This window comes from Stigmatopora nigra, chromosome 2 (assembly GCF_051989575.1).
Source record: "Stigmatopora nigra isolate UIUO_SnigA chromosome 2, RoL_Snig_1.1, whole genome shotgun sequence".
In the NCBI taxonomy this organism is placed as follows: domain Eukaryota; kingdom Metazoa; phylum Chordata; class Actinopteri; order Syngnathiformes; family Syngnathidae; genus Stigmatopora; species Stigmatopora nigra.
The window spans coordinates 18,532,009-18,559,406 of NC_135509.1; the positions used below are offsets into that span (position 1 = coordinate 18,532,009).

General features: G+C 42.1%; 1 protein-coding gene and 6 non-coding genes across 7 annotated transcripts in view; all 7 read left to right on the plus strand.

Annotated features, from left to right (window-relative positions):
• The first annotated feature begins 2,967 nt into the window (after positions 1-2,967).
• Positions 2,968-27,398, plus strand: part of dnaaf4 (dynein axonemal assembly factor 4) — a 40,495-nt gene continuing 16,064 nt past the window's right edge. Inside the window, exons 1-9 of the mRNA XM_077710412.1 lie at positions 2,968-3,132; positions 3,294-3,417; positions 5,498-5,645; positions 6,462-6,595; positions 7,277-7,493; positions 7,608-7,753; positions 7,826-7,935; positions 8,015-8,168; positions 9,206-9,311. Of these exons, the coding sequence (XP_077566538.1) occupies positions 3,301-3,417; positions 5,498-5,645; positions 6,462-6,595; positions 7,277-7,493; positions 7,608-7,753; positions 7,826-7,935; positions 8,015-8,168; positions 9,206-9,311 (1,132 nt within the window). The 5' untranslated portion in view covers positions 2,968-3,132; positions 3,294-3,300. The remainder of the gene's footprint in view (positions 3,133-3,293; positions 3,418-5,497; positions 5,646-6,461; positions 6,596-7,276; positions 7,494-7,607; positions 7,754-7,825; positions 7,936-8,014; positions 8,169-9,205; positions 9,312-27,398) is intronic.
• trnaa-agc (transfer RNA alanine (anticodon AGC)) lies at positions 11,431-11,503 on the plus strand. Its single transcript has one exon. It is a non-coding gene; the product is annotated as a tRNA-Ala (tRNA).
• Positions 11,783-11,855, plus strand: trnaa-ugc (transfer RNA alanine (anticodon UGC)). Its single transcript has one exon. It is a non-coding gene; the product is annotated as a tRNA-Ala (tRNA).
• trnaa-agc (transfer RNA alanine (anticodon AGC)) lies at positions 15,473-15,545 on the plus strand. The gene has a single exon. It is a non-coding gene; the product is annotated as a tRNA-Ala (tRNA).
• trnaa-agc (transfer RNA alanine (anticodon AGC)) lies at positions 16,881-16,953 on the plus strand. The gene has a single exon. It is a non-coding gene; the product is annotated as a tRNA-Ala (tRNA).
• trnaa-agc (transfer RNA alanine (anticodon AGC)) lies at positions 25,831-25,903 on the plus strand. Its single transcript has one exon. It is a non-coding gene; the product is annotated as a tRNA-Ala (tRNA).
• On the plus strand, positions 27,061-27,133 carry trnaa-agc (transfer RNA alanine (anticodon AGC)). The gene has a single exon. It is a non-coding gene; the product is annotated as a tRNA-Ala (tRNA).

Here is a 27,398-nt window from a genome sequence, read left to right on the forward strand (position 1 = left end):
ACTTTGACTCCTAAAATAGTTTCCTGCTGTTGTTTTTTCTATGTTGATGTATAATTGCATTGTATCAATAATGTTAAGATTTTAAAATAAAGCATTGGTAGTATAATTATCGTATATAATATTGTCCAGGCTATCAATACGATAGTGCTTATCCTATCTCTTGTCAGTTTCCTAATCCTAAATTTGGCATGAAAGGGAACTCCACTCTGGTGAATGATTGTCCTTTGAATAGCATCCTACATAACCAGATAATAAAAAGGCCAACAAATGGAAATGAATGATTTACTTTCACCAATACAATAGGGATGTTCCATAGGTAAGCATTTTTTGTTGTGTTTGACTTATCTACATCTGATTGTGCTGCCCACAAGGTTGTACATATTTATGAGAAAACTTTTACTACTCACTAACTAACCTTAGAGTGCAATAAAAAATGACAATTGGACTCTTCAAAATGGATAACAGGAATTTGAGAAAGCTAAAATAAACTTGGATCAAAGGTTCATATAATGTAAGCCCTTTTTGTCATATTTCTTTAGCTATGCTTTATGTTTTTTGTCAATAAAAAATATTCTAATAAGATTTCAAATCAAAAGTTACGACACCAAATAGCATGGTTGCTTTGGAAACATGTTTTAAGTAGAACTTTTTAAAGTATCTCTTTAAATTATCTCATTATTATATTTTAAATTTATGTAGCATGTTTCTGAGATATTGCCAGCTATTAGCCAATGACACTTTCAATGCCCTTGCCTTATTGAACCTTGACGTGAAAGTTGAGACAATATATTGCAAATAAATAGACAATGGAATTGAAATGAAGGATTTTATTTATTTGTTGATCACTGATAAAGCTCTGTTTTTTGTTATTCTACTGTCGTCATTGCTTTATAACGGAAGCAATATCATGTTAAGGGTTATATTTTCTTTTATGGAACTTCTCAGATCTGGCACTCTGACACTACCTTGAAGTCGAGAGTCATCACGTGTTATGTTGCAATTATATTGTTTCATGTTAGTCTGTAAATGAATAAAGTGTGTTATACTGCTTACTTTTCTAAGTATAATAACTAACTACTTGTAAAGGACATTGGGAAAAGTTCAGAAAAATACAGGAACAATTTAGCAGAGAAATTGGGTCATACAAACTGAATTTTCCCCGTTAACATAAACAGCATTCATAATTCAATACTTACTTGTTTTGCACAACCACAACATTTCCCTTTCATTAGTGCTCAGGCAGTGGCAAACACAGCCAAAATAGTATAGTATTATCATATGGCGGGAAGGTTGATGAGAAAGGTGGCGACAAGAGTCAATACGTCACTCTTTTTCTGGATCGCTCAGTCTTACTTGACAGTCTTTTTCAGGTTTTTCTCCTGGAATGTTTAGTGTGTAGGCCACACAGTTCTGGTTCTATTTCTAAACCAGGTCGGTCATCCCTGTTTGGAAATTGCATATTCTCCTTTAGCCTGTGTTTTTTTTTCTTCTGGGCACACAGAGAGACCAACGACCATTCACACTCACAACCATAACGCCACCAGCAGGAATCAAGCCCCCGCCTCCTTGTACTGAAGTCAGGAGATGAATGAATGAAATGAATGAATAAAGGCCATAAATGCAAGATCGAGGTGCTTTATACAGTGCAAATAACATGAATAGTAAAGTGACAGCAATAAAATATTTTTTTAAAAGTGAAAGCAATATGGCTCTCTTGTCATTCTTGGAGATCAGTCCCACTAAGGTGGTGCCATCACTTGATCTGTGGGCCAGACCGCAGTCATAGGTGTAGAGACACTACAGGAGGTGCTCAGCACAGCTCTGTGAAGAACCGCTGCTCATTGTGCAAGTGAAGTGAAAAGATGAGGCCGAAGCCTCACAGTCGGATATCTAATGGTATGAAAAATTTGAATCCAGGATGTGAGAGGCTTGCAGGGGTTGCTAGAGACTATCCCAGCTGACTTTGTGCCAGAGGTGGGGGACACCCTGAATTGGTGACCAGCCAATCACGGAGCACAATGAGACAAAGAACCCTTCACCCTCACACTCATACTTAAGGGCAATTTAGAGTGTCCAATCGGCCTACCATGCAGATCATTGGAATGTGTGAGGAAACCGGAGTACGTACTGGAGAACAGGAGAACATGCAAACTATGTGAGGCCGATGCACTAACCCAGAAATGGGCAAACCACGGCCCGCAGGCCACATACGGCCCGCTAGGCTTTTTAATCCGACCCGTCGACGTTGTCCAAATAATGTTTTATTTTAATGTTGTATTTTTTTCCCCAGATGACGCTGTCACGCGGAAGCCAGTGGCTGTACCTCAGTCCACTCTTTTTTGTTTTTCGTGTTTTACAGCCCCTCTATCTATTTTAAATTACATTTTAATATTTCTTAATACTTTTCATTTTACTTTACTTTGTACTTTATACTTTTTACTTTAATTATCAGTGATGATAATACTTAGTCCTTTTTCTGTTTATGTTTCATATGTACTGTCAACGGATGCAGTTTTTTAGATGTATCGTATCTTGTGCCGACCCGGGCCATCTGTCAAATTTTTAAAGTGAATGTGGCCCCTGGGCCGAAAAGTTTACCCACCCCTGCACTAACTACTCAATACTCCTACTCAATTAGTTAAGATGTTTACATAAGTGCTATGTTACCACCACTAGCAGGTATCGAGCTCACATCTATCCACACCAAAGTCAGACGAGTGAACCTCTACACCACACGGCGGGTACATCTGTAACCAAATATGCACATAGCATTCAACCGAGCAATATTTGACTCATAAAAGATAAAGAATGTATGTGTCCAGATTATGTCCAAATGTTAAATGTGCTTTTAAATTGAGGAAAAAATAACTTTATAAATATTGATTGAGATATTAGCAAGTTATGATTAAATTTGAATGACCACGCTTTGCTTTTGGTGGAACTCTCGCCCCCTCCAAAATGGCCGCTACATTGGCACGATAGTTAGCTAGGCAACTTTGACAACCAACTGGTGTATCCATGACGACGGGACGCTGTTGCAGGATCTCCATTTTCCTTTTTCCGCTTATATTTTCGGAACAATAACATTTTTGTAGAAAAGCTAGTTAAGTGTGACTTGGAAGTTTATCGAGGGTAAGTGCAAATACATCATTTGAAATCGCAACAAACCAACGTAATCTTGAAAAATCTTTAGTTAAGGACGTCGTACTGATTTGCAATTTTACAATAGAAAGTTTTTCGCTTCCTAGTGTCTCATACCTGTGTATTGAAGTATTTATGTTCAATACATACAGGTCCGAAATGCCTCTCAGTGTTACAGACCACTCGTGGACGCAGACAGAGTCAATGGTTTTCATCAACGTGCCTCTCAAAGGAGCCAAAAAGGTGGACATAGTCTCGTCAGACGAATACCTCAAGGTAACATATCTAATTTATCGAGCTCTCAACCACGCTCCGGCCTATATGTTTCAGTTATGTGTAACTACAATTAACGCTACATATCCAATTTAAACTTTTAACCGGGGGAGACATTTTGCACCGGTGAATCGTAATATAATATAAACAAATTTAAATGAACCTGGATTACGAAAACACAATTTGTTCTTTTTTGTCTCTATGGGAAGTGATTTCCTAAAATTATTTCATTCAAGCCTAAAATAATTTGGTGTATATTTCAGTTAAATATGCAATTGGAAAAAACAATAATTTCCAGTTGGAGTAAAAAGCATGAGGCTGTGCAAGAGGAAGTTTAAGGATAAAGGTTTATTGATCTGTAGAAGACATCGGGTCGGCTCAAGGAAGTGACACAAAATCACCTGTTTCCAAAACTTGGAGAGGGTAGGTAACTCCAGAAACAGAAGTCAAAGAAGGGCCAGGCTAACCACACACAGTTGTAGATACTTTGCTGATTACGAGACAAGAATGCCATGCTGAGCACTGGAGAGAGGAACCCACCAAAATAAAAAAGGACATTACATAAATTAACTCAGCTAACCATGACCTGTAACAGTACCCGACACTCTAAATACAGCTCCTGATAGACCAGACTGAAAACAGGCTGACCGGTCAAAATCCTTGTCCTTGGCTTTGTTCACAATGAAGGTGCCGTGAATCCATGATCTTTCTTTAGAGCCGTAGACCTCCATTCCATGGTTTGGAGCAGCCATATTCTTCATGACAGTGTACACCGGACCGCCATTCACTTTCCTCAGCGGAGACGGGACGAGGTTACCAAGAAACTCTCCCTGACCAGCTTGAGGGAGCTAACTTGGAAGGTTGGGTGGAGCCAGAGAGACACGGGCAGGTCACGCCGGACAAAAACAGGAATAATCACCATGGAAATAGAAAAAGGGCCCACAAATCTTGGTACCAGTTTTTCCAAATTCCACCCGGAAAGTCCCTGGTGGAAAGCCACAGACGTTGCCCTGGCCTGTATCTAGGCATCACCAGTGTGTTCTTTTTATTTTTACGCGCTTGATCAAAAGACGAATGAAAGTTAAGAAACAAATTGCAGCATCTTGTCCAGTAAGAAAATGTCCAAACATAAATACTGGTTGTTGTTTTTTTAAATCGGGATGTATAATTTTGTTTCTGAATAGAAGGAATGGTTTACATACCCAAGTACAGTAAATCACAAAAGTATGTCAATATTTTGTAGGGCCAACATTATTTTCTTGCACCACTTTAACTGACTTTGGCATGGAATTCACCAGAAATTCACAGGATGCTACTGGATGTTGGAAATCTTGCACTTCCCCACCTTCTGTTTGTGGATGCCCTACAGATGCTCAATAGGGTTTGGGTCTAGTCAATGCCCTTTACCCTCAGTTTGTTTAGAAAGAAAGTGGTCGTCTTAGAAGCCTGGTTAGTCATGTTGGGAAATTGTTCCACGACCCAGATGCTCTGCTCCACTATGCCACATTACATGTTGGCAATCGTTGTCCTCTCAATGAATTGTAACTCCCCAGTGCCAGCAGGACACATACAGCTCCAAAACATGAAGCCTCCACCACCAGACTTTGGGCAAGAAACACTTGGTGGCTAAGACCATAAAGCTGTTTATTTAATGAATATAGTATATCATTCATTAATATATGCATCATCTCACATGGCTCAATGTTTTTGACCCTCGCACTATGGGAGTCTACAACGTAGACTGCAACTTTCCCAACAACACCTCCTTTTTACTCGCAGGAGTAATGGGTGTAGTACATAACCCTGAAAGACGACTCATTATAAAGAGAGCACTAAATTCAATTAATTTGCCTTTAGTGTAGTCAAGATAGGTACTTTTTGTTGAAATGTTCAGCCTCTAGGGTTAGCCGGAGATATATATCTGAAATTATGACCAGATTGGTCACAATCCAAATCCACTCTTTTCTGTATTGCACATGAACTGGGTAAATCATTTTCCAGAAAATGTATAACCTTTTGATGCCCATAGTTTGTTTTAACTTGATTTCTAGTTTATCGCCAACAATGTCTTTCTTTCCAATAGGTTCATTTCCCACCATTTCTTTTAGAGGTTTTCCTGTCTGAGCTTGTTGATGATGAACTAAGCTCATCAAAAATTGGAAATGGAGTTGCAGTCTTCAGTTTGTCAAAAAGGACCAACAAACTGTGGGAGCATTTGTCAATAAGCACATGTAAGACATTGATTTCGTCTAATTGATTGTCCTAGTTTTTGACCTTGATTTTTATGAATTGTAGTGACTAAATTATGGGGAGAACACAGGCAATCATCAAATCTGGAAACTTTCGATTTGCACGTGTTCTCTATTGCAACAGCGGTTAATAAGTCAAAAGTGACAACGTTTGGTTACATTGTTAAAATCCATGGAGTATGTAAAAAATGGTTAATAACATATATTGATTGGTTGTTGATTAGTTAATCTCATCTAATTTTTTGAACCGCTTAATCCTCATTAGGATTGTGGGGGGTGCTGGAGCCTATCCCAGCTGCATCCGGCCGGGCCAGAGGCGGGGGACACCCTGAAATTGGTGGTCAAACGATCGCAGGGCACAAGGAGATGGACAACCATGCACACTCACACCCATACCCAGGGCCAATTTAGAGTGTCCAATCGCCTACCATGCATGTTTTAACCACAATATTTGAGGGATTACTGTATTAAGATTGAAAAATTACATTTTTTTAATTTAGGTACTTTAAGATCTATTTTGTATATCTATACAGAATAATATGGAAGAATTGACTTTTTAAATTCTGGCTTTAAAGTCAGAATTCCGACTTCATTCTTAGACTTCTGACTTTAAAATCAGAATTGAAGCCATAGAAAATATAACTTTTATATAACTTTTCAAATTAGTACATGAATAATTATTTGTTTACCTATTTCAGCATTTTAAAAGTTTAGGAATGGCAATTCAAATGTTTTTGCAAATTATGACTAAAAATTCATCTATTTTTTTACATACATATATTCTGCACTGTTTTTCAGATGATAAAGAAACAAAAACAGAAATCCGAGCAAGAGCTCTGTCTAAATTACAGGAAAGGCTTTCTGCTGAGGCCAAAAACAGAAATGAGAAAAAGCATAAAGAAAAGAAGTACGCTCTGAAGACAATGATGAATGTAAGAAAGACTGATTTTTCATTCATTCATTTTCTGAACCGCTTTATCCTCACTAGGGCCACAGCGGGTGCTGGAGCCTATCCCAGCTCACTTTGGGCCAGAAACACAGATTTTTTTTCATTTTCCATACCGCTTATCGGCACAATGCTCAGGGGTTGTGCTGGAGCCCATCCCAGCCAACAACACACACCACGCGGCGGACACCCTCAACTCATCTCTCATCTTCCTCCATTTGTCCGAGAGGTTGGCTCGCGAGGATAGTAGCTTTAGCAGCAAGGCCCAGCATTCACTCCCACCAGTCACTTCTTTTAACTCCCAAGGCATTCCCGGGCCAGACGGGACACATAGTCTCCCCAGTGTGTCTTGAGTGGGCCTCGTGTCCTCCTAGCCGTGGCATGTGCTCAAAAGACCTCACCAGATAGGCGTCCAGGAGGGATCAAATGAGACAACTCATTTGGCTCCTCTCAATAAAGTGGAGCAGCGAGCCTGGAAAGGACAGGGAAACTCCACACCCTGAGGACCCACCTGTGATTGAACTCTCGATTTTAGAACTGTGAAGCTGACACACTAACCACTCGTCCATCAGCCTACCTTATTTAATTCACATTAATAATATAGCCATAAGTTCAGTAAAATAAACAGCTCTAAACCTTTTCACAATCCTGTTATGTTTTGTTTTAGCTTGAAAGTGAAGAACGAGAAAGAATCCAGAAGATGAAGGATGATGAACGAAACAGAACCACGGCTGAACTAGAAGCATGGCAGCTAAAGGAACACCAGAAAAATGAGGAAAAAGCGTTGGTCAGACTTCAAACACAGACCAATCATTTCAGTCAAGCAACAGCTGTAAAAATGAAATCTGAGAATGGTGAACCATGTGGAAGAAAGGTCAGGTTTGGTGAGTAATTTTCAAGTGCCATGTTGACTATGCTATAATATAATTCTAAACATTGCCCATTAATTTTGAGCACTGCACAAAGCAAATATTTAAGCTTTTTATGATTTCATTTAGATAAAAGAACTGTCAGTGAAGCAGAGAAAAAGAAAAAGCAAGTGATTATTCCTGCTCCCAGAGTCCCAGGAAGTATTGAAGTGTCGTTCACACCCCGTGTTTTTCCCACAGCACTCAGAGAGTCAAGAATTGAGGAGGAAGAAGAGGTAACATGTTAGTCCAGAATGTCAAATTCCAGAAATTCATGGAAACAAACTTTTGCTCTCTGCTAATCATAGTGGCTTAAAAAACAAGCAGAAGCCAGGCGAATAGTCAATGCAGATATTGAAGAGCTTAATGACCTAAGCGAGGAGGAGCGCAATCCTGACTGGCTGAAGGAGAAAGGAAAGTGAGTAAAGTTTGTGCTTTTCATTATTACTTCCTAGTCCCAGATTTGTAGTAAACAAACACACTTTTGTTCCTTCTAGCAAATGTTTTGCTGCGGGAAACTACATGAGTGCTTTGAATGCCTACAATCTAGCGATACGAATCAACAGAAAGATCCCAGCTTTGTTTTCGAACAGAGCTGCGTGTCATCTGAAGTTACGAAATTTTCACAAAGCCATTGAGGACTCCTCTCAGGTCAGAATATAAATGTGCTGCAGGTACCCGCTGATCAAGATTACATGAATTATGAATCGCTTTGCCACATTTTTTAATGAATTCTCTTGTATAAGAGGCCCCCTCATTTACAATTTTCACTTCCATATTCATGGTTTTAATAGGGAGTCAAATTGTGTTACTTTTACGGAAAATTCTTAAAAGAAACCATTGCACGGGGTATGTCAGAGATACTGTATGAATCGAGAGGATCGTCTGCTGGATTGCGCATTCCGAAAGTTTGTTATCTGCACATGGAAGAATTCAAAAGGGAAGTCAATGAGCAGTACAACCAGGAAGTATGTCCGTAGCGGTCTAGTTTTGTTATACCATCCCTAATCACCAAGTCTCTGGATGAAAGAATAGCATTAGTGATACATTACGTAAGTATCAACGCTGATATTTTAATGATCGCAAGTAACTGAGTTTAAGTCAGGTAACATAGTTTGTTTCAAAAGTGAATAACAAGGAAAGTAATTTATTTTCTTATTCACAGAAGTTTGAAGATTCAAATTTGAAAGACAAAAGATGTGATAGTTGTTAACTGATAGATTTTTTTATTGTGCTCACAACTATTCTCATATCACCTCGGTCTACTTCAGATCTAAACAAATCTTCATAAAAAATAAACAAAACAAGCTTTCCGAGAAAATTGTGCTTTTAAAATACAAAGTCTGGAATACTCCCTAAAATCATGTAATTGAGTTAATCAAGCCTTTGATACTTTATTACATATTGTTGAGGGATGTGTAGTTGAAGATCAACAATGTGATCTCTTATTTTCCATGAATTTTAAAAGTTAAATGTCCTACATTTCTGGAGTCACCCTTGAATGAATTTTCTTGGACTTTAGTAAGGACATAGCTTTGCAAGTGGGACAGTCCTGCCTGATTAGTTCATTCAATAATCATTCAGTACCACGTTGCAAATCTCAACTGGTTAACTGGTTCACGGCCATCTAATGACTGAACCAATGAGGAGGAAGAGGCGGATTTACTAAAGTAAATCATTCTCTGTAGGCTATTGAGCTGCTGACTCCTGCCGTTTCTGCCAATGCGGCTGCCCGGGCAAGAAGTCATGTGCGTCGAGGGTCTGCTTTCTGCCAGCTGCAGCTCTACACAGAAGGTCTGTAATGTGCAACATTTTGAGTCTGTCTAAGCAAGTTGTACATCAAAGCACTGAAATTAACAACTCTTGCATTAAAAATTCTCTCAGTGCATTAGAAATACGCAAAGCACGGACACTTCTCCCCCGAATTCATGAAATAAAATATATTTTTTCCGATCGCTTTGAATGTGAGAGGCAGTGGGATCGATGCGCACATTCTCCAACTGAAAACGACTGTTCTTTATTTGGTCATAGCAGTCTGGTTTAACACCACTTATACTATTCAGGGTCAAATGGAAGAGTGCTCACTTTGCTTGTGAGAGGCAGTGGGATCGATGCCCACATTCTCCATTTATATTCTGAGGAAGGTGGGAATCAATGGTACTGACACTTTCCCCCCGAAACAAAGAAAAAAATAAGTTTTTTTTCACTGGTCCACACGTGTGTACCATAAGGGGAATTAGCTCAAATGGTAGAGCGCTTGCTTTGCATGTGAGAGGCAGTGGGATCAATGCCCAAACAATTGTTTTTTTTACTGGTCCAGGTGTATATACCATAAGGGGAATTAGCTCAAATGGTAGAGCGCTCGCTATGCATGCGAGAGGCAGTGGGATCGATGCCCACATTCTCCATTTATGTTCTGAGGAAGGTGGGAATCAATGGGACTGGCGTTCTGCGCCGAAACCATGATAAAAATATATTTTTCCACTGGTCCAGGAAGACCAAAGCTAAGGGGGATTAGCTCAAGTGGTAGAGCGCTCGCTTAGCATGTGAGAGGCAGTGGGATCAATGCCCACATTCTCCATTTATGTTCTGAGGAAGGTGGGAATCAATGGTACTGACACTTTTCCCCCGAAACTAAGAAAAAAATAATTTTATTTTCACTGGTCCAGGAGTGAAAACCATAAGGGGAATTAGCTCAAATGGTAGAGCGCTCGCTTTGCATGTGAGAGGCAGTGGGATCAATGCCCGCATACTCCATTTATGTTTTGAGGAAGGTGGGAATCAATGGTACTGTCACTTTTCCCCCGAAGCTAAGAAAAAAAATTAGTTTTTTTCACTGGTCCAGGAGTGAAAACCATAAGGGGAATTACTCAAATGGTAGAGTGCTCGCTTTGCATGTGAGAGGCAGTGGGATCAATGCCCACATTTTCCATTTATGTTCTGAGGAAGGTGGGAATCAATTGTACTGACACTTTTCCCCCGAAACTAAGAAAAAAATAAGTTTTTTTTCACTGGTCCACAAGTGTGTCCATAAGGGGAATTAGCTCAAGTGGTAGAGCGCTCGCTTAGCATGTGAGAGGCAGTGGGATCAATGCCCACATTCTCCATTTATGTTCTGAGGAAGGTGGGATTCAATGGTACTGACACTTTTCCCCCGAAACTAAGAAAAAAATAAGTTTTTCTTCACTGGTCCAGGAATGGAAACCATAAGGGGAATTAGCTCAAATGGTAGAGCGCTCGCTTTGCATGTGAGAGGCAGTGGGATCAATGCCCACATTCTCCATTTATGTTTTGAGGAAGGTGGGAATCAATGGTACTGTCACTTTTCCCCCGAAACTAAGAAAAAAATAAGTTTTTTTCACTGGTCCAGGGGTGAAAGCCATAAGGGGTATTAGCTCTAATGGTAGAGCGCTCGCTTTGCATGTGAGAGGCAGTGGGATCTGTGCCCACATTTTTATTTATGTTCAGAGGAAGGTGGGAATCAATGGTACTGACACTTTTCCCCCGAAACTAAGAAAAAAATAAGTTTTTTTTTCACTGGTCCACAAGTGTGTACCATAAGGGGAATTAGCTCAAGTGGTAGAGCGCTCGCTTTGCATGTGAGAGGCAGTGGGATCAATGCCCACATTCTCCATTTATGTTCTGAGGAAGGTGGGAATCAATGGTACTGACACTTTTCCCCCGAAACTAAGAAAAGAATAAGTTTTTTTTCACTGGTCCAGGAGTGAAATCTGTAAGGGGAATTAGCTCAAATGGTAGAGCGCTCGCTTTGCATGTGAGAGGCAGTGGGATCAATGCCCACATTCTCCATTTATGTTCTGAGGAAGGTGGGAATCAATGGTACTGACACTTTCCCCCCGAAACTAAGAAAAAAATAAGTTTTTTTTCACTGGTCCACACATATGTACCATAAGGGGAATTAGCTCAAGTGGTAGAGCGCTCGCTTAGCATGTGAGAGGCAGTGGGATCGATGCCCACATTCTCCATTTATGTTCTGAGGAAGGTGGGAATCAATGGTACTGACACTTTTCCCCCGAAACTAAGAAAAAAATAAGTATTTTTTCACTGGTCCAGGAGTGTATACCATAAGGGGAATTAGCTCAAGTGGTAGAGCGCTCGCTTAGCATGTGAGAGGCAGTGGGATCAATGCCCACATTCTCCATTTATGTTCTGAGGAAGGTGGGAATCAATGGTACTGACACTTTTCCCCCGAAACTAAGAAAAAAATAAGTTTTTTTTCACTGGTCCAGGAGTGAAAACCGAAAGGGGAATTAGCTCAATTGGTAGAGCGCTCGCTTTGCATGTGAGAGGCAGTGGGATCAATGCCCACATTCTCCATTTATGTTCTGAGGAAGGTGGGAATCAATGGTACTGACACTTTCCCCCCTGAAACAAAGAAAAAATTAAGTTTTTTTTTCACTGGTCCAGGAGTGAAATCCGCAAGGGGAATTAGCTCAAATGGTAGAGCGCTCGCTTTGCATGTGAGAGGCAGTGGGATCAATGCCCACATTCTCCATTTATGTTCTGAGGAAGGTGGGAATCAATGGTACTGACACTTTTCCCCCGAAACTAAGAAAAAATAAGTTTTTTTCCACTTGTCCACAAGAGTGTACCATAAGGGGAATTAGCTCAAGTGGTAGAGCGCTCGCTTAGCATGTGAGAGGCAGTGGGATCAATGCCCACATTCTCCATTTATGTTCTGAGGAAGGTGGGAATCAATGGTACTGACACTTTTCCCCCGAAACTAAGAAAAAAATAAGTTTTTTTTCACTGGTCCAGGAGTGGAAACCGTAAGGGGAATTAGCTCAAATGGTAGAGCGCTCGCATTGCATGTGAGAGGCAGTGGGATCAATGCCCACATTCTCCATTTATGTTCTGAGGAAGGTGGGAATCAATGGTACTGACACTTTCCCCCCGAAACAAAGAAAAAATTAAATTTTTTTTCACTGGTCCAGGAGTGAAATCCGTAAGGGGAATTAGCTCAAATGGTAGAGCGCTCGCTTTGCATGTGAGAGGCAGTGGGATCAATGCCCACATTCTCCATTTATGTTCTGAGGAAGGTGGGAATCAATGGTACTGACACTTTTCCCCCGAAACTAAGAAAAAATAAGTTTTTTTCCACTTGTCCACAAGAGTGTACCATAAGGGGAATTAGCTCAAGTGGTAGAGCGCTCGCTTAGCATGTGAGAGGCAGTGGGATCAATGCCCACATTCTCCATTTATGTTCTGAGGAAGGTGGGAATCAATGGTACTGACACTTTCCCCCCGAAACAAAGAAAAAAATAAGTTTTTTTTCACTGGTCCACACGTGTGTACCGTAAGGGGAATTAGCTCAAGTGGTAGAGCGCTCGCTTAGCATGTGAGAGGCAGTGGGATCAATGCCCACATTCTCCATTTATGTTCTGAGGAAGGTGGGAATCAATGGTACTGACACTTTTCCCCCGAAACTAAGAAAAAAATAAGTTTTTTTTCACTGGTCCAGGAGTGTATACCATAAGGGGAATTAGCTCAAGTGGTAGAGCGCTCGCTTAGCATGTGAGAGGCAGTGGGATCAATGCCCACATTCTCCATTTATGTTCTGAAGAAGGTGGGAATCAATGGTACTGACACTTTTCCCCCGAAACTAAGAAAAAAATAAGTTTTTTTTCACTGGTCCAGGAGTGAAAACCGTAAGGGGAATTAGCTCAAATGGTAGAGCGCTCGCTTTGCATGTGAGAGGCAGTGGGATCAATGCCCACATTCTCCATTTATGTTCTGAGGAAGGTGGGAATCAATGGTACTGACACTTTTCCCCCGAAACTAAGAAAAAAATAAGTTTTTTTTCACTGGTCCACAAGTGTGTCCATAAGGGGAATTAGCTCAAGTGGTAGAGCGCTCGCTTAGCATGTGAGAGGCAGTGGGATCAATGCCCACATTCTCCATTTATGTTCTGAGGAAGGTGGGATTCAATGGTACTGACACTTTTCCCCCGAAACTAAGAAAAAAATAAGTTTTTTTTCACTGGTCCAGGAGTGGAAACCATAAGGGGAATTAGCTCAAATGGTAGAGCGCTCGCTTTGCATGTGAGAGGCAGTGGGATCAATGCCCACATTCTCCATTTATGTTTTGAGGAAGGTGGGAATCAATGGTACTGTCACTTTTCCCCCGAAACTAAGAAAAAAATAAGTTTTTTTCACTGGTCCAGGGGTGAAAGCCATAAGGGGTATTAGCTCTAATGGTAGAGCGCTCGCTTTGCATGTGAGAGGCAGTGGGATCTGTGCCCACATTTTTATTTATGTTCAGAGGAAGGTGGGAATCAATGGTACTGACACTTTTCCCCCGAAACTAAGAAAAAAATAAGTTTTTTTTCACTGGTCCACAAGTGTGTACCATAAGGGGAATTAGCTCAAGTGGTAGAGCGCTCGCTTTGCATGTGAGAGGCAGTGGGATCAATGCCCACATTCTCCATTTATGTTCTGAGGAAGGTGGGAATCAATGGTACTGACACTTTTCCCCCGAAACTAAGAAAAAATAAGTTTTTTTCCACTTGTCCACAAGAGAGAACCATAAGGGGAATTAGCGCAAGTGGTAGAGTGCTCGCTTTGCATGTGAGAGGCAGTGGGATCAATGCCCACGTTCTCCATTTATGTTCTGAGGAAGGTGGGAATCAATGGTACTGACACTTTTCCCCCGAAACTAAGAAAAAAATAAGTTTTTTTTCACTGGTCCAGGAGTGAAAACCATAAGGGGAATTAGCTCAAATGGTAGAGCGCTCGCTTTGCATGTGAGAGGCAGTGGGATCAATGCCCACATTCTCCATTTATGTTCTGAGGAAGGTGGGAATCAATGGTACTGACACTTTTCCCCCGAAACTAAGAAAAAAATAAGTTTTTTTTCACTGGTCCAGGAGTGAAATCTGTAAGGGGAATTAGCTCAAATGGTAGAGCGCTCGCTTTGCATGTGAGAGGCAGTGGGATCAATGCCCACATTCTCCATTTATGTTTTGAGGAAGGTGGGAATCAATGGTACTGTCACTTTTCCCCCGAAACTAAGAAAAAAATAAGTTTTTTTCACTGGTCCAGGGGTGAAAGCCATAAGGGGTATTAGCTCTAATGGTAGAGCGCTCGCTTTGCATGTGAGAGGCAGTAGGATCTGTGCCCACATTTTTATTTATGTTCAGAGGAAGGTGGGAATCAATGGTACTGACACTTTTCCCCCGAAACTAAGAAAAAAATAAGTTTTTTTTTCACTGGTCCACAAGTGTGTACCATAAGGGGAATTAGCTCAAGTGGTAGAGCGCTCGCTTTGCATGTGAGAGGCAGTGGGATCAATGCCCACATTCTCCATTTATGTTCTGAGGAAGGTGGGAATCAATGGTACTGACACTTTTCCCCCGAAACTAAGAAAAAATAAGTTTTTTTCCACTTGTCCACAAGAGTGTACCATAAGGGGAATTAGCGCAAGTGGTAGAGTGCTCGCTTTGCATGTGAGAGGCAGTGGGATCAATGCCCACATTCTCCATTTATGTTCTGAGGAAGGTGGGAATCAATGGTACTGACACTTTTCCCCCGAAACTAAGAAAAAACTAAGTTTTTTTTCACTGGTCCAGGAGTGAAACCATAAGGGGAATTAGCTCAAATGGTAGAGCGCTCGCTTTGCATGTGAGAGGCAGTGGGATCAATGCCCACATTCTCCATTTATGTTCTGAGGAAGGTGGGAATCAATGGTACTGACACTTTTCCCCCGAAACTAAGAAAAGAATAAGTTTTTTTTCACTGGTCCAGGAGTGAAATCTGTAAGGGGAATTAGCTCAAATGGTAGAGCGCTCGCTTTGCATGTGAGAGGCAGTGGGATCAATGCCCACATTCTCCATTTATGTTCTGAGGAAGGTGGGAATCAATGGTACTGACACTTTCCCCCCGAAACTAAGAAAAAAAATAAGTTTTTTTTCACTGGTCCACACGTATGTACCATAAGGGGAATTAGCTCAAGTGGTAGAGCGCTCGCTTAGCATGTGAGAGGCAGTGGGATCGATGCCCACATTCTCCATTTATGTTCTGAGGAAGGTCGGAATCAATGGTACTGACACTTTTCCCCCGAAACTAAGAAAAAAATAAGTATTTTTTCACTGGTCCAGGAGTGTATACCATAAGGGGAATTAGCTCAAGTGGTAGAGCGCTCGCTTAGCATGTGAGAGGCAGTGGGATCAATGCCCACATTCTCCATTTATGTTCTGAGGAAGGTGGGAATCAATGGTACTGACACTTTTCCCCCGAAACTAAGAAAAAAATAAGTTTTTTTTCACTGGTCCAGGAGTGAAAACTGAAAGGGGAATTAGCTCAAATGGTAGAGCGCTCGCTTTGCATGTGAGAGGCAGTGGGATCAATGCCCACATTCTCCATTTATGTTCTGAGGAAGGTGGGAATCAATGGTACTGACACTTTCCCCCCTGAAACAAAGAAAAAATTAAGTTTTTTTTTCACTGGTCCAGGAGTGAAATCCGCAAGGGGAATTAGCTCAAATGGTAGAGCGCTCGCTTTGCATGTGAGAGGCAGTGGGATCAATGCCCACATTCTCCATTTATGTTCTGAGGAAGGTGGGAATCAATGGTACTGACACTTTTCCCCCGAAACTAAGAAAAAATAAGTTTTTTTCCACTTGTCCACAAGAGTGTACCATAAGGGGAATTAGCTCAAGTGGTAGAGCGCTCGCTTAGCATGTGAGAGGCAGTGGGATCAATGCCCACATTCTCCATTTATGTTCTGAGGAAGGTGGGAATCAATGGTACTGACACTTTTCCCCCGAAACTAAGAAAAAAATAAGTTTTTTTTCACTGGTCCAGGAGTGGAAACCGTAAGGGGAATTAGCTCAAATGGTAGAGCGCTCGCATTGCATGTGAGAGGCAGTGGGATCAATGCCCACATTCTCCATTTATGTTCTGAGGAAGGTGGGAATCAATGGTACTGACACTTTCCCCCCGAAACAAAGAAAAAATTAAATTTTTTTTCACTGGTCCAGGAGTGAAATCCGTAAGGGGAATTAGCTCAAATGGTAGAGCGCTCGCTTTGCATGTGAGAGGCAGTGGGATCAATGCCCACATTCTCCATTTATGTTCTGAGGAAGGTGGGAATCAATGGTACTGACACTTTTCCCCCGAAACTAAGAAAAAATAAGTTTTTTTCCACTTGTCCACAAGAGTGTACCATAAGGGGAATTAGCTCAAGTGGTAGAGCGCTCGCTTAGCATGTGAGAGGCAGTGGGATCAATGCCCACATTCTCCATTTATGTTCTGAGGAAGGTGGGAATCAATGGTACTGACACTTTCCCCCCGAAACAAAGAAAAAAATAAGTTTTTTTTCACTGGTCCACACGTGTGTACCGTAAGGGGAATTAGCTCAAGTGGTAGAGCGCTCGCTTAGCATGTGAGAGGCAGTGGGATCGATGCCCACATTCTCCATTTATGTTCTGAGGAAGGTGGGAATCAATGGTACTGACACTTTTCCCCCGAAACTAAGAAAAAAATAAGTTTTTTTTCACTGGTCCAGGAGTGTATACCATAAGGGGAATTAGCTCAAGTGGTAGAGCGCTCGCTTAGCATGTGAGAGGCAGTGGGATCAATGCCCACATTCTCCATTTATGTTCTGAAGAAGGTGGGAATCAATGGTACTGACACTTTTCCCCCGAAACTAAGAAAAAAATAAGTTTTTTTTCACTGGTCCAGGAGTGAAAACCGTAAGGGGAATTAGCTCAAATGGTAGAGCGCTCGCTTTGCATGTGAGAGGCAGTGGGATCAATGCCCACATTCTCCATTTATGTTCTGAGGAAGGTGGGAATCAATGGTACTGACACTTTTCCCCCGAAACTAAGAAAAAAATAAGTTTTTTTTCACTGGTCCACCAGTGTGTCCATAAGGGGAATTAGCTCAAGTGGTAGAGCGCTCGCTTAGCATGTGAGAGGCAGTGGGATCAATGCCCACATTCTCCATTTATGTTCTGAGGAAGGTGGGATTCAATGGTACTGACACTTTTCCCCCGAAACTAAGAAAAAAATAAGTTTTTTTTCACTGGTCCAGGAGTGGAAACCATAAGGGGAATTAGCTCAAATGGTAGAGCGCTCGCTTTGCATGTGAGAGGCAGTGGGATCAATGCCCACATTCTCCATTTATGTTTTGAGGAAGGTGGGAATCAATGGTACTGTCACTTTTCCCCCGAAACTAAGAAAAAAATAAGTTTTTTTCACTGGTCCAGGGGTGAAAGCCATAAGGGGTATTAGCTCTAATGGTAGAGCGCTCGCTTTGCATGTGAGAGGCAGTGGGATCTGTGCCCACATTTTTATTTATGTTCAGAGGAAGGTGGGAATCAATGGTACTGACACTTTTCCCCCGAAACTAAGAAAAAAATAAGTTTTTTTTCACTGGTCCACAAGTGTGTACCATAAGGGGAATTAGCTCAAGTGGTAGAGCGCTCGCTTTGCATGTGAGAGGCAGTGGGATCAATGCCCACATTCTCCATTTATGTTCTGAGGAAGGTGGGAATCAATGGTACTGACACTTTTCCCCCGAAACTAAGAAAAAATAAGTTTTTTTCCACTTGTCCACAAGAGAGAACCATAAGGGGAATTAGCGCAAGTGGTAGAGTGCTCGCTTTGCATGTGAGAGGCAGTGGGATCAATGCCCACATTCTCCATTTATGTTCTGAGGAAGGTGGGAATCAATGGTACTGACACTTTTCCCCCGAAACTAAGAAAAAAATAAGTTTTTTTTCACTGGTCCAGGAGTGAAAACCATAAGGGGAATTAGCTCAAATGGTAGAGCGCTCGCTTTGCATGTGAGAGGCAGTGGGATCAATGCCCACATTCTCCATTTATGTTCTGAGGAAGGTGGGAATCAATGGTACTGACACTTTTCCCCCGAAACTAAGAAAAAAATAAGTTTTTTTTCACTGGTCCAGGAGTGAAATCTGTAAGGGGAATTAGCTCAAATGGTAGAGCGCTCGCTTTGCATGTGAGAGGCAGTGGGATCAATGCCCACATTCTCCATTTATGTTTTGAGGAAGGTGGGAATCAATGGTACTGTCACTTTTCCCCCGAAACTAAGAAAAAAATAAGTTTTTTTCACTGGTCCAGGGGTGAAAGCCATAAGGGGTATTAGCTCTAATGGTAGAGCGCTCGCTTTGCATGTGAGAGGCAGTAGGATCTGTGCCCACATTTTTATTTATGTTCAGAGGAAGGTGGGAATCAATGGTACTGACACTTTTCCCCCGAAACTAAGAAAAAAATAAGTTTTTTTTCACTGGTCCACAAGTGTGTACCATAAGGGGAATTAGCTCAAGTGGTAGAGCGCTCGCTTTGCATGTGAGAGGCAGTGAGATCAATGCCCACATTCTCCATTTATGTTCTGAGGAAGGTGGGAATCAATGGTACTGACACTTTTCCCCCGAAACTAAGAAAAAATAAGTTTTTTTCCACTTGTCCACAAGAGAGAACCATAAGGGGAATTAGCGCAAGTGGTAGAGTGCTCGCTTTGCATGTGAGAGGCAGTGGGATCAATGCCCACATTCTCCATTTATGTTCTGAGGAAGGAGGGAATCAATGGTACTGACACTTTTCCCCCGAAACTAAGAAAAAAATAAGTTTTTTTTCACTGGTCCAGGAGTGAAAACCATAAGGGGAATTAGCTCAAATGGTAGAGCGCTCGCTTTGCATGTGAGAGGCAGTGGGATCAATGCCCACATTCTCCATTTATGTTCTGAGGAAGGTGGGAATCAATGGTACTGACACTTTTCCCCCGAAACTAAGAAAAAAATAAGTTTTTTTTCACTGGTCCAGGAGTGAAATCTGTAAGGGGAATTAGCTCAAATGGTAGAGCGCTCGCTTTGCATGTGAGAGGCAGTGGGATCAATGCCCACATTCTCCATTTATGTTCTGAGGAAGGTGGGAATCAATGGTACTGACACTTTTCCCCCGAAACTAAGAAAAAATAAGTTTTTTTCCACTTGTCCACAAGAGTGTACCATAAGGGGAATTAGCTCAAGTGGTAGAGCGCTCGCTTAGCATGTGAGAGGCAGTGGGATCAATGCCCACATTCTCCATTTATGTTCTGAGGAAGGTGGGAATCAATGGTACTGACACTTTTCCCCCGAAACTAAGAAAAAAATAAGTTTTTTTTCACTGGTCCAGGAGTGAAAACCATAAGGGGAATTAGCTCAAATGGTAGAGCGCTCGCATTGCATGTGAGAGGCAGTGGGATCAATGCCCACATTCTCCATTTATGTTCTGAGGAAGGTGGGAATCAATGGTACTGACACTTTCCCCCCGAAACAAAGAAAAAATTAAATTTTTTTTCACTGGTCCAGGAGTGAAATCCGTAAGGGGAATTAGCTCAAATGGTAGAGCGCTCGCTTTGCATGTGAGAGGCAGTGGGATCAATGCCCACATTCTCCATTTATGTTCTGAGGAAGGTGGGAATCAATGGTACTGACACTTTTCCCCCGAAACTAAGAAAAAATAAGTTTTTTTCCACTTGTCCACAAGAGTGTACCATAAGGGGAATTAGCTCAAGTGGTAGAGCGCTCGCTTAGCATGTGAGAGGCAGTGGGATCAATGCCCACATTCTCCATTTATGTTCTGAGGAAGGTGGGAATCAATGGTACTGACACTTTTCCCCCGAAACTAAGAAAAAATAAGTTTTTTTCCACTTGTCCACAAGAGTGTACCATAAGGGGAATTAGCTCAAGTGGTAGAGCGCTCGCTTAGCATGTGAGAGGCAGTGGGATCAATGCCCACATTCTCCATTTATGTTCTGAGGAAGGTGGGAATCAATGGTACTGACACTTTCCCCCCGAAACAAAGAAAAAAATAAGTTTTTTTTCACTGGTCCACACGTGTGTACCGTAAGGGGAATTAGCTCAAGTGGTAGAGCGCTTGCTTAGCATGTGAGAGGCAGTGGGATCGATGCCCACATTCTCCATTTATGTTCTGAGGAAGGTGGGAATCAATGGTACTGACACTTTTCCCCCGAAACTAAGAAAAAAATAAGTTTTTTTTCACTGGTCCAGGAGTGTATACCATAAGGCGAATTAGCTCAAGTGGTAGAGCGCTCGCTTAGCATGTGAGAGGCAGTGGGATCAATGCCCACATTCTCCATTTATGTTCTGAGGAAGGTGGGAATCAATGGTACTGACACTTTCCCCCGAAACTAAGAAAAAAATAAGTTTTTTTTCACTGGTCCAGGAGTGAAAACCGTAAGGGGAATTAGCTCAAATGGTAGAGCGCTCGCTTTGCGTGTGAGAGGCAGTGGGATCAATGCCCACATTCTCCATTTATGTTCTGAGGAAGGTGGGAATCAATGGTACTGACACTTTTCCCCCGAAACTAAGAAAAAAATAAGTTTTTTTTCACTGGTCCACAAGTGTGTCCATAAGGGGAATTAGCTCAAGTGGTAGAGCGCTCGCTTAGCATGTGAGAGGCAGTGGGATCAATGCCCACATTCTCCATTTATGTTCTGAGGAAGGTGGGATTCAATGGTACTGACACTTTTCCCCCGAAACTAAGAAAAAAATAAGTTTTTTTTCACTGGTCCAGGAGTGAAATCTGTAAGGGGAATTAGCTCAAATGGTAGAGCGCTCGCTTTGCATGTGAGAGGCAGTGGGATCAATGGCCACATTCTCCATTTATGTTCTGAGGAAGGTGGGAATCAATGGTACTGACACTTTCCCCCCGAAACTAAGAAAAAAATAAGTTTTTTTTCACTGGTCCAGGAGTGAAAACCGTAAGGGGAATTAGCTCAAATGGTAGAGCGCTCGCTTTGCATGTGAGAGGCAGTGGGATCAATGCCCACATTCTCCATTTATGTTCTGAGGAAGGTGGGAATCAATGGTACTGACACTTTTCCCCCGAAACTAAGAAAAAAATAAGTTTTTTTTCACTGGTCCACAAGTGTGTCCATAAGGGGAATTAGCTCAAGTGGTAGAGCGCTCGCTTAGCATGTGAGAGGCAGTGGGATCAATGCCCACATTCTCCATTTATGTTCTGAGGAAGGTGGGATTCAATGGTACTGACACTTTTCCCCCGAAACTAAGAAAAAAATAAGTTTTTTTTCACTGGTCCAGGAGTGGAAACCATAAGGGGAATTAGCTCAAATGGTGGAGCGCTCGCTTTGCATGTGAGAGGCAGTGGGATCAATGCCCACATTCTCCATTTATGTTTTGAGGAAGGTGGGAATCAATGGTACTGTCACTTTTCCCCCGAAACTAAGAAAAAAATAAGTTTTTTTCACTGGTCCAGGGGTGAAAGCCATAAGGGGTATTAGCTCTAATGGTAGAGCGCTCGCTTTGCATGTGAGAGGCAGTGGGATCTGTGCCCACATTTTTATTTATGTTCAGAGGAAGGTGGGAATCAATGGTACTGACACTTTTCCACCGAAACTAAGAAAAAAATAAGTTTTTTTTCACTGGTCCACAAGTGTGTACCATAAGGGGAATTAGCTCAAGTGGTAGAGCGCTCGCTTTGCATGTGAGAGGCAGTGGGATCAATGCCCACATTCTCCATTTATGTTCTGAGGAAGGTGGGAATCAATGGTACTGACACTTTTCCCCCGAAACTAAGAAAAAATAAGTTTTTTTCCACTTGTCCACAAGAGAGAACCATAAGGGGAATTAGCGCAAGTGGTAGAGTGCTCGCTTTGCATGTGAGAGGCAGTGGGATCAATGCCCACATTCTCCATTTATGTTCTGAGGAAGGTGGGAATCAATGGTACTGACACTTTTCCCCCGAAACTAAGAAAAAAATAAGTTTTTTTTCACTGGTCCAGGAGTGAAAACCATAAGGGGAATTAGCTCAAATGGTAGAGCGCTCGCTTTGCATGTGAGAGGCAGTGGGATCAATGCCCACATTCTCCATTTATGTTCTGAGGAAGGTGGGAATCAATGGTACTGACACTTTTCCCCCGAAACTAAGAAAAAAATAAGTTTTTTTTCACTGGTCCACAAGTGTGTCCATAAGGGGAATTAGCTCAAGTGGTAGAGCGCTCGCTTAGCATGTGAGAGGCAGTGGGATCAATGCCCACATTCTCCATTTATGTTCTGAGGAAGGTGGGATTCAATGGTACTGACACTTTTCCCCCGAAACTAAGAAAAAAATAAGTTTTTTTTCACTGGTCCAGGAGTGGAAACCATAAGGGGAATTAGCTCAAATGGTGGAGCGCTCGCTTTGCATGTGAGAGGCAGTGGGATCAATGCCCACATTCTCCATTTATGTTTTGAGGAAGGTGGGAATCAATGGTACTGTCACTTTTCCCCCGAAACTAAGAAAAAAATAAGTTTTTTTCACTGGTCCAGGGGTGAAAGCCATAAGGGGTATTAGCTCTAATGGTAGAGCGCTCGCTTTGCATGTGAGAGGCAGTGGGATCTGTGCCCACATTTTTATTTATGTTCAGAGGAAGGTGGGAATCAATGGTACTGACACTTTTCCACCGAAACTAAGAAAAAAATAAGTTTTTTTTCACTGGTCCACAAGTGTGTACCATAAGGGGAATTAGCTCAAGTGGTAGAGCGCTCGCTTTGCATGTGAGAGGCAGTGGGATCAATGCCCACATTCTCCATTTATGTTCTGAGGAAGGTGGGAATCAATGGTACTGACACTTTTCCCCCGAAACTAAGAAAAAATAAGTTTTTTTCCACTTGTCCACAAGAGAGAACCATAAGGGGAATTAGCGCAAGTGGTAGAGTGCTCGCTTTGCATGTGAGAGGCAGTGGGATCAATGCCCACATTCTCCATTTATGTTCTGAGGAAGGTGGGAATCAATGGTACTGACACTTTTCCCCCGAAACTAAGAAAAAAATAAGTTTTTTTTCACTGGTCCAGGAGTGAAAACCATAAGGGGAATTAGCTCAAATGGTAGAGCGCTCGCTTTGCATGTGAGAGGCAGTGGGATCAATGCCCACATTCTCCATTTATGTTCTGAGGAAGGTGGGAATCAATGGTACTGACACTTTTCCCCCGAAACTAAGAAAAAAATAAGTTTTTTTTCACTGGTCCAGGAGTGAAATCTGTAAGGGGAATTAGCTCAAATGGTAGAGCGCTCGCTTTGCATGTGAGAGGCAGTGGGATCAATGCCCACATTCTCCATTTATGTTCTGAGGAAGGTGGGAATCAATGGTACTGACACTTTTCCCCCGAAACTAAGAAAAAATAAGTTTTTTTCCACTTGTCCACAAGAGTGTACCATAAGGGGAATTAGCTCAAGTGGTAGAGCGCTCGCTTAGCATGTGAGAGGCAGTGGGATCAATGCCCACATTCTCCATTTATGTTCTGAGGAAGGTGGGAATCAATGGTACTGACACTTTTCCCCCGAAACTAAGAAAAAAATAAGTTTTTTTTCACTGGTCCAGGAGTGAAAACCATAAGGGGAATTAGCTCAAATGGTAGAGCGCTCGCTTAGCATGTGAGAGGCAGTGGGATCAATGCCCACATTCTCCATTTATGTTCTGAGGAAGGTGGGATTCAATGGTACTGACACTTTTCCCCCGAAACTAAGAAAAAAATAAGTTTTTTTTCACTGGTCCAGGAGTGGAAACCATAAGGGGAATTAGCTCAAATGGTAGAGCGCTCGCTTTGCATGTGAGAGGCAGTGGGATCAATGCCCACATTCTCCATTTATGTTTTGAGGAAGGTGGGAATCAATGGTACTGTCACTTTTCCCCCGAAACTAAGAAAAAAATAAGTTTTTTTCACTGGTCCAGGGGTGAAAGCCATAAGGGGTATTAGCTCTAATGGTAGAGCGCTCGCTTTGCATGTGAGAGGCGGTGGGATCTGTGCCCACATTTTTATTTATGTTCAGAGGAAGGTGGGAATCAATGGTACTGACACTTTTCCCCCGAAACTAAGAAAAAAATAAGTTTTTTTTCACTGGTCCACAAGTGTGTACCATAAGGGGAATTAGCTCAAGTGGTAGAGCGCTCGCTTTGCATGTGAGAGGCAGTGGGATCAATGCCCACATTCTCCATTTATGTTCTGAGGAAGGTGGGAATCAATGGTACTGACACTTTTCCCCCGAAACTAAGAAAAAATAAGTTTTTTTCCACTTGTCCACAAGAGAGAACCATAAGGGGAATTAGCGCAAGTGGTAGAGTGCTCGCTTTGCATGTGAGAGGCAGTGGGATCAATGCCCACATTCTCCATTTATGTTCTGAGGAAGGTGGGAATCAATGGTACTGACACTTTTCCCCCGAAACTAAGAAAAAAATAAGTTTTTTTTCACTGGTCCAGGAGTGAAAACCATAAGGGGAATTAGCGCAAATGGTAGAGCGCTCGCTTTGCATGTGAGAGGCAGTGGGATCAATGCCCACATTCTCCATTTATGTTCTGAGGAAGGTGGGAATCAATGGTACTGACACTTTTCCCCCGAAACTAAGAAAAAAATAAGTTTTTTTTCACTGGTCCAGGAGTGAAATCTGTAAGGGGAATTAGCTCAAATGGTAGAGCGCTCGCTTTGCATGTGAGAGGCAGTGGGATCAATGCCCACATTCTCCATTTATGTTCTGAGGAAGGTGGGAATCAATGGTACTGACACTTTTCCCCCGAAACTAAGAAAAAATAAGTTTTTTTCCACTTGTCCACAAGAGTGTACCATAAGGGGAATTAGCTCTAATGGTAGAGCGCTCGCTTAGCATGTGAGAGGCAGTGGGATCAATGCCCACATTCTCCATTTATGTTCTGAGGAAGGTGGGAATCAATGGTACTGACACTTTTCCCCCGAAACTAAGAAAAAAATAAGTTTTTTTTCACTGGTCCAGGAGTGAAAACCACAAGGGGAATTAGCTCAAATGGTAGAGCGCTCGCATTGCATGTGAGAGGCAGTGGGATCAATGCCCACATTCTCCATTTATGTTCTGAGGAAGGTGGGAATCAATGGTACTGACACTTTCCCCCCGAAACAAAGAAAAAATTAAATTTTTTTTCACTGGTCCAGGAGTGAAATCCGTAAGGGGAATTAGCTCAAATGGTAGAGCGCTCGCTTTGCATGTGAGAGGCAGTGGGATCAATGCCCACATTCTCCATTTATGTTCTGAGGAAGGTGGGAATCAATGGTACTGACACTTTTCCCCCGAAACTAAGAAAAAATAAGTTTTTTTCCACTTGTCCACAAGAGTGTACCATAAGGGGAATTAGCTCAAGTGGTAGAGCGCTCGCTTAGCATGTGAGAGGCAGTGGGATCAATGCCCACATTCTCCATTTATGTTCTGAGGAAGGTGGGAATCAATGGTACTGACACTTTCCCCCCGAAACAAAGAAAAAAATAAGTTTTTTTTCACTGGTCCACACGTGTGTACCATAAGGGGAATTAGCTCAAGTGGTAGAGCGCTCGCTTAGCATGTGAGAGGCAGTGGGATCGATGCCCACATTCTCCATTTATGTTCTGAGGAAGGTGGGAATCAATGGTACTGACACTTTTCCCCCGAAACTAAGAAAAAAATAAGTTTTTTTTCACTGGTCCAGGAGTGTATACCATAAGGGGAATTAGCTCAAGTGGTAGAGCGCTCGCTGAGCATGTGAGAGGCAGTGGGATCAATGCCCACATTCTCCATTTATGTTCTGAGGAAGGTGGGAATCAATAGTACTGACACTTTTCCCCCGAAACTAAGAAAAAAATAAGTTTTTTTTCACTGGTCCAGGAGTGAAATCTGTAAGGGGAATTAGCTCAAATGGTAGAGCGCTCGCTTTGCATGTGAGAGGCAGTGGGATCAATGCCCACATTCTCCATTTATGTTCTGAGGAAGGTGGGAATCAATGGTACTGACACTTTTCCCCCGAAACTAAGAAAAAATAAGTTTTTTTCCACTTGTCCACAAGAGTGTACCATAAGGGGAATTAGCTCAAGTGGTAGAGCGCTCGCTTAGCATGTGAGAGGCAGTGGGATCAATGCCCACATTCTCCATTTATGTTCTGAGGAAGGTGGGAATCAATGGTACTGACACTTTTCCCCCGAAACTAAGAAAAAAATAAGTTTTTTTTCACTGGTCCAGGAGTGAAAACCACAAGGGGAATTAGCTCAAATGGTAGAGCGCTCGCATTGCATGTGAGAGGCAGTGGGATCAATGCCCACATTCTCCATTTATGTTCTGAGGAAGGTGGGAATCAATGGTACTGACACTTTCCCCCCGAAACAAAGAAAAAATTAAATTTTTTTTCACTGGTCCAGGAGTGAAATCCGTAAGGGGAATTAGCTCAAATGGTAGAGCGCTCGCTTTGCATGTGAGAGGCAGTGGGATCAATGCCCACATTCTCCATTTATGTTCTGAGGAAGGTGGGAATCAATGGTACTGACACTTTTCCCCCGAAACTAAGAAAAAATAAGTTTTTTTCCACTTGTCCACAAGAGTGTACCATAAGGGGAATTAGCTCAAGTGGTAGAGCGCTCGCTTAGCATGTGAGAGGCAGTGGGATCAATGCCCACATTCTCCATTTATGTTCTGAGGAAGGTGGGAATCAATGGTACTGACACTTTCCCCCCGAAACAAAGAAAAAAATAAGTTTTTTTTCACTGGTCCACACGTGTGTACCATAAGGGGAATTAGCTCAAGTGGTAGAGCGCTCGCTTAGCATGTGAGAGGCAGTGGGATCGATGCCCACATTCTCCATTTATGTTCTGAGGAAGGTGGGAATCAATGGTACTGACACTTTTCCCCCGAAACTAAGAAAAAAATAAGTTTTTTTTCACTGGTCCAGGAGTGTATACCATAAGGGGAATTAGCTCAAGTGGTAGAGCGCTCGCTGAGCATGTGAGAGGCAGTGGGATCAATGCCCACATTCTCCATTTATGTTCTGAGGAAGGTGGGAATCAATGGTACTGACACTTTTCCCCCGAAACTAAGAAAAAAATACGTTTTTTTTCACTGGTCCAGG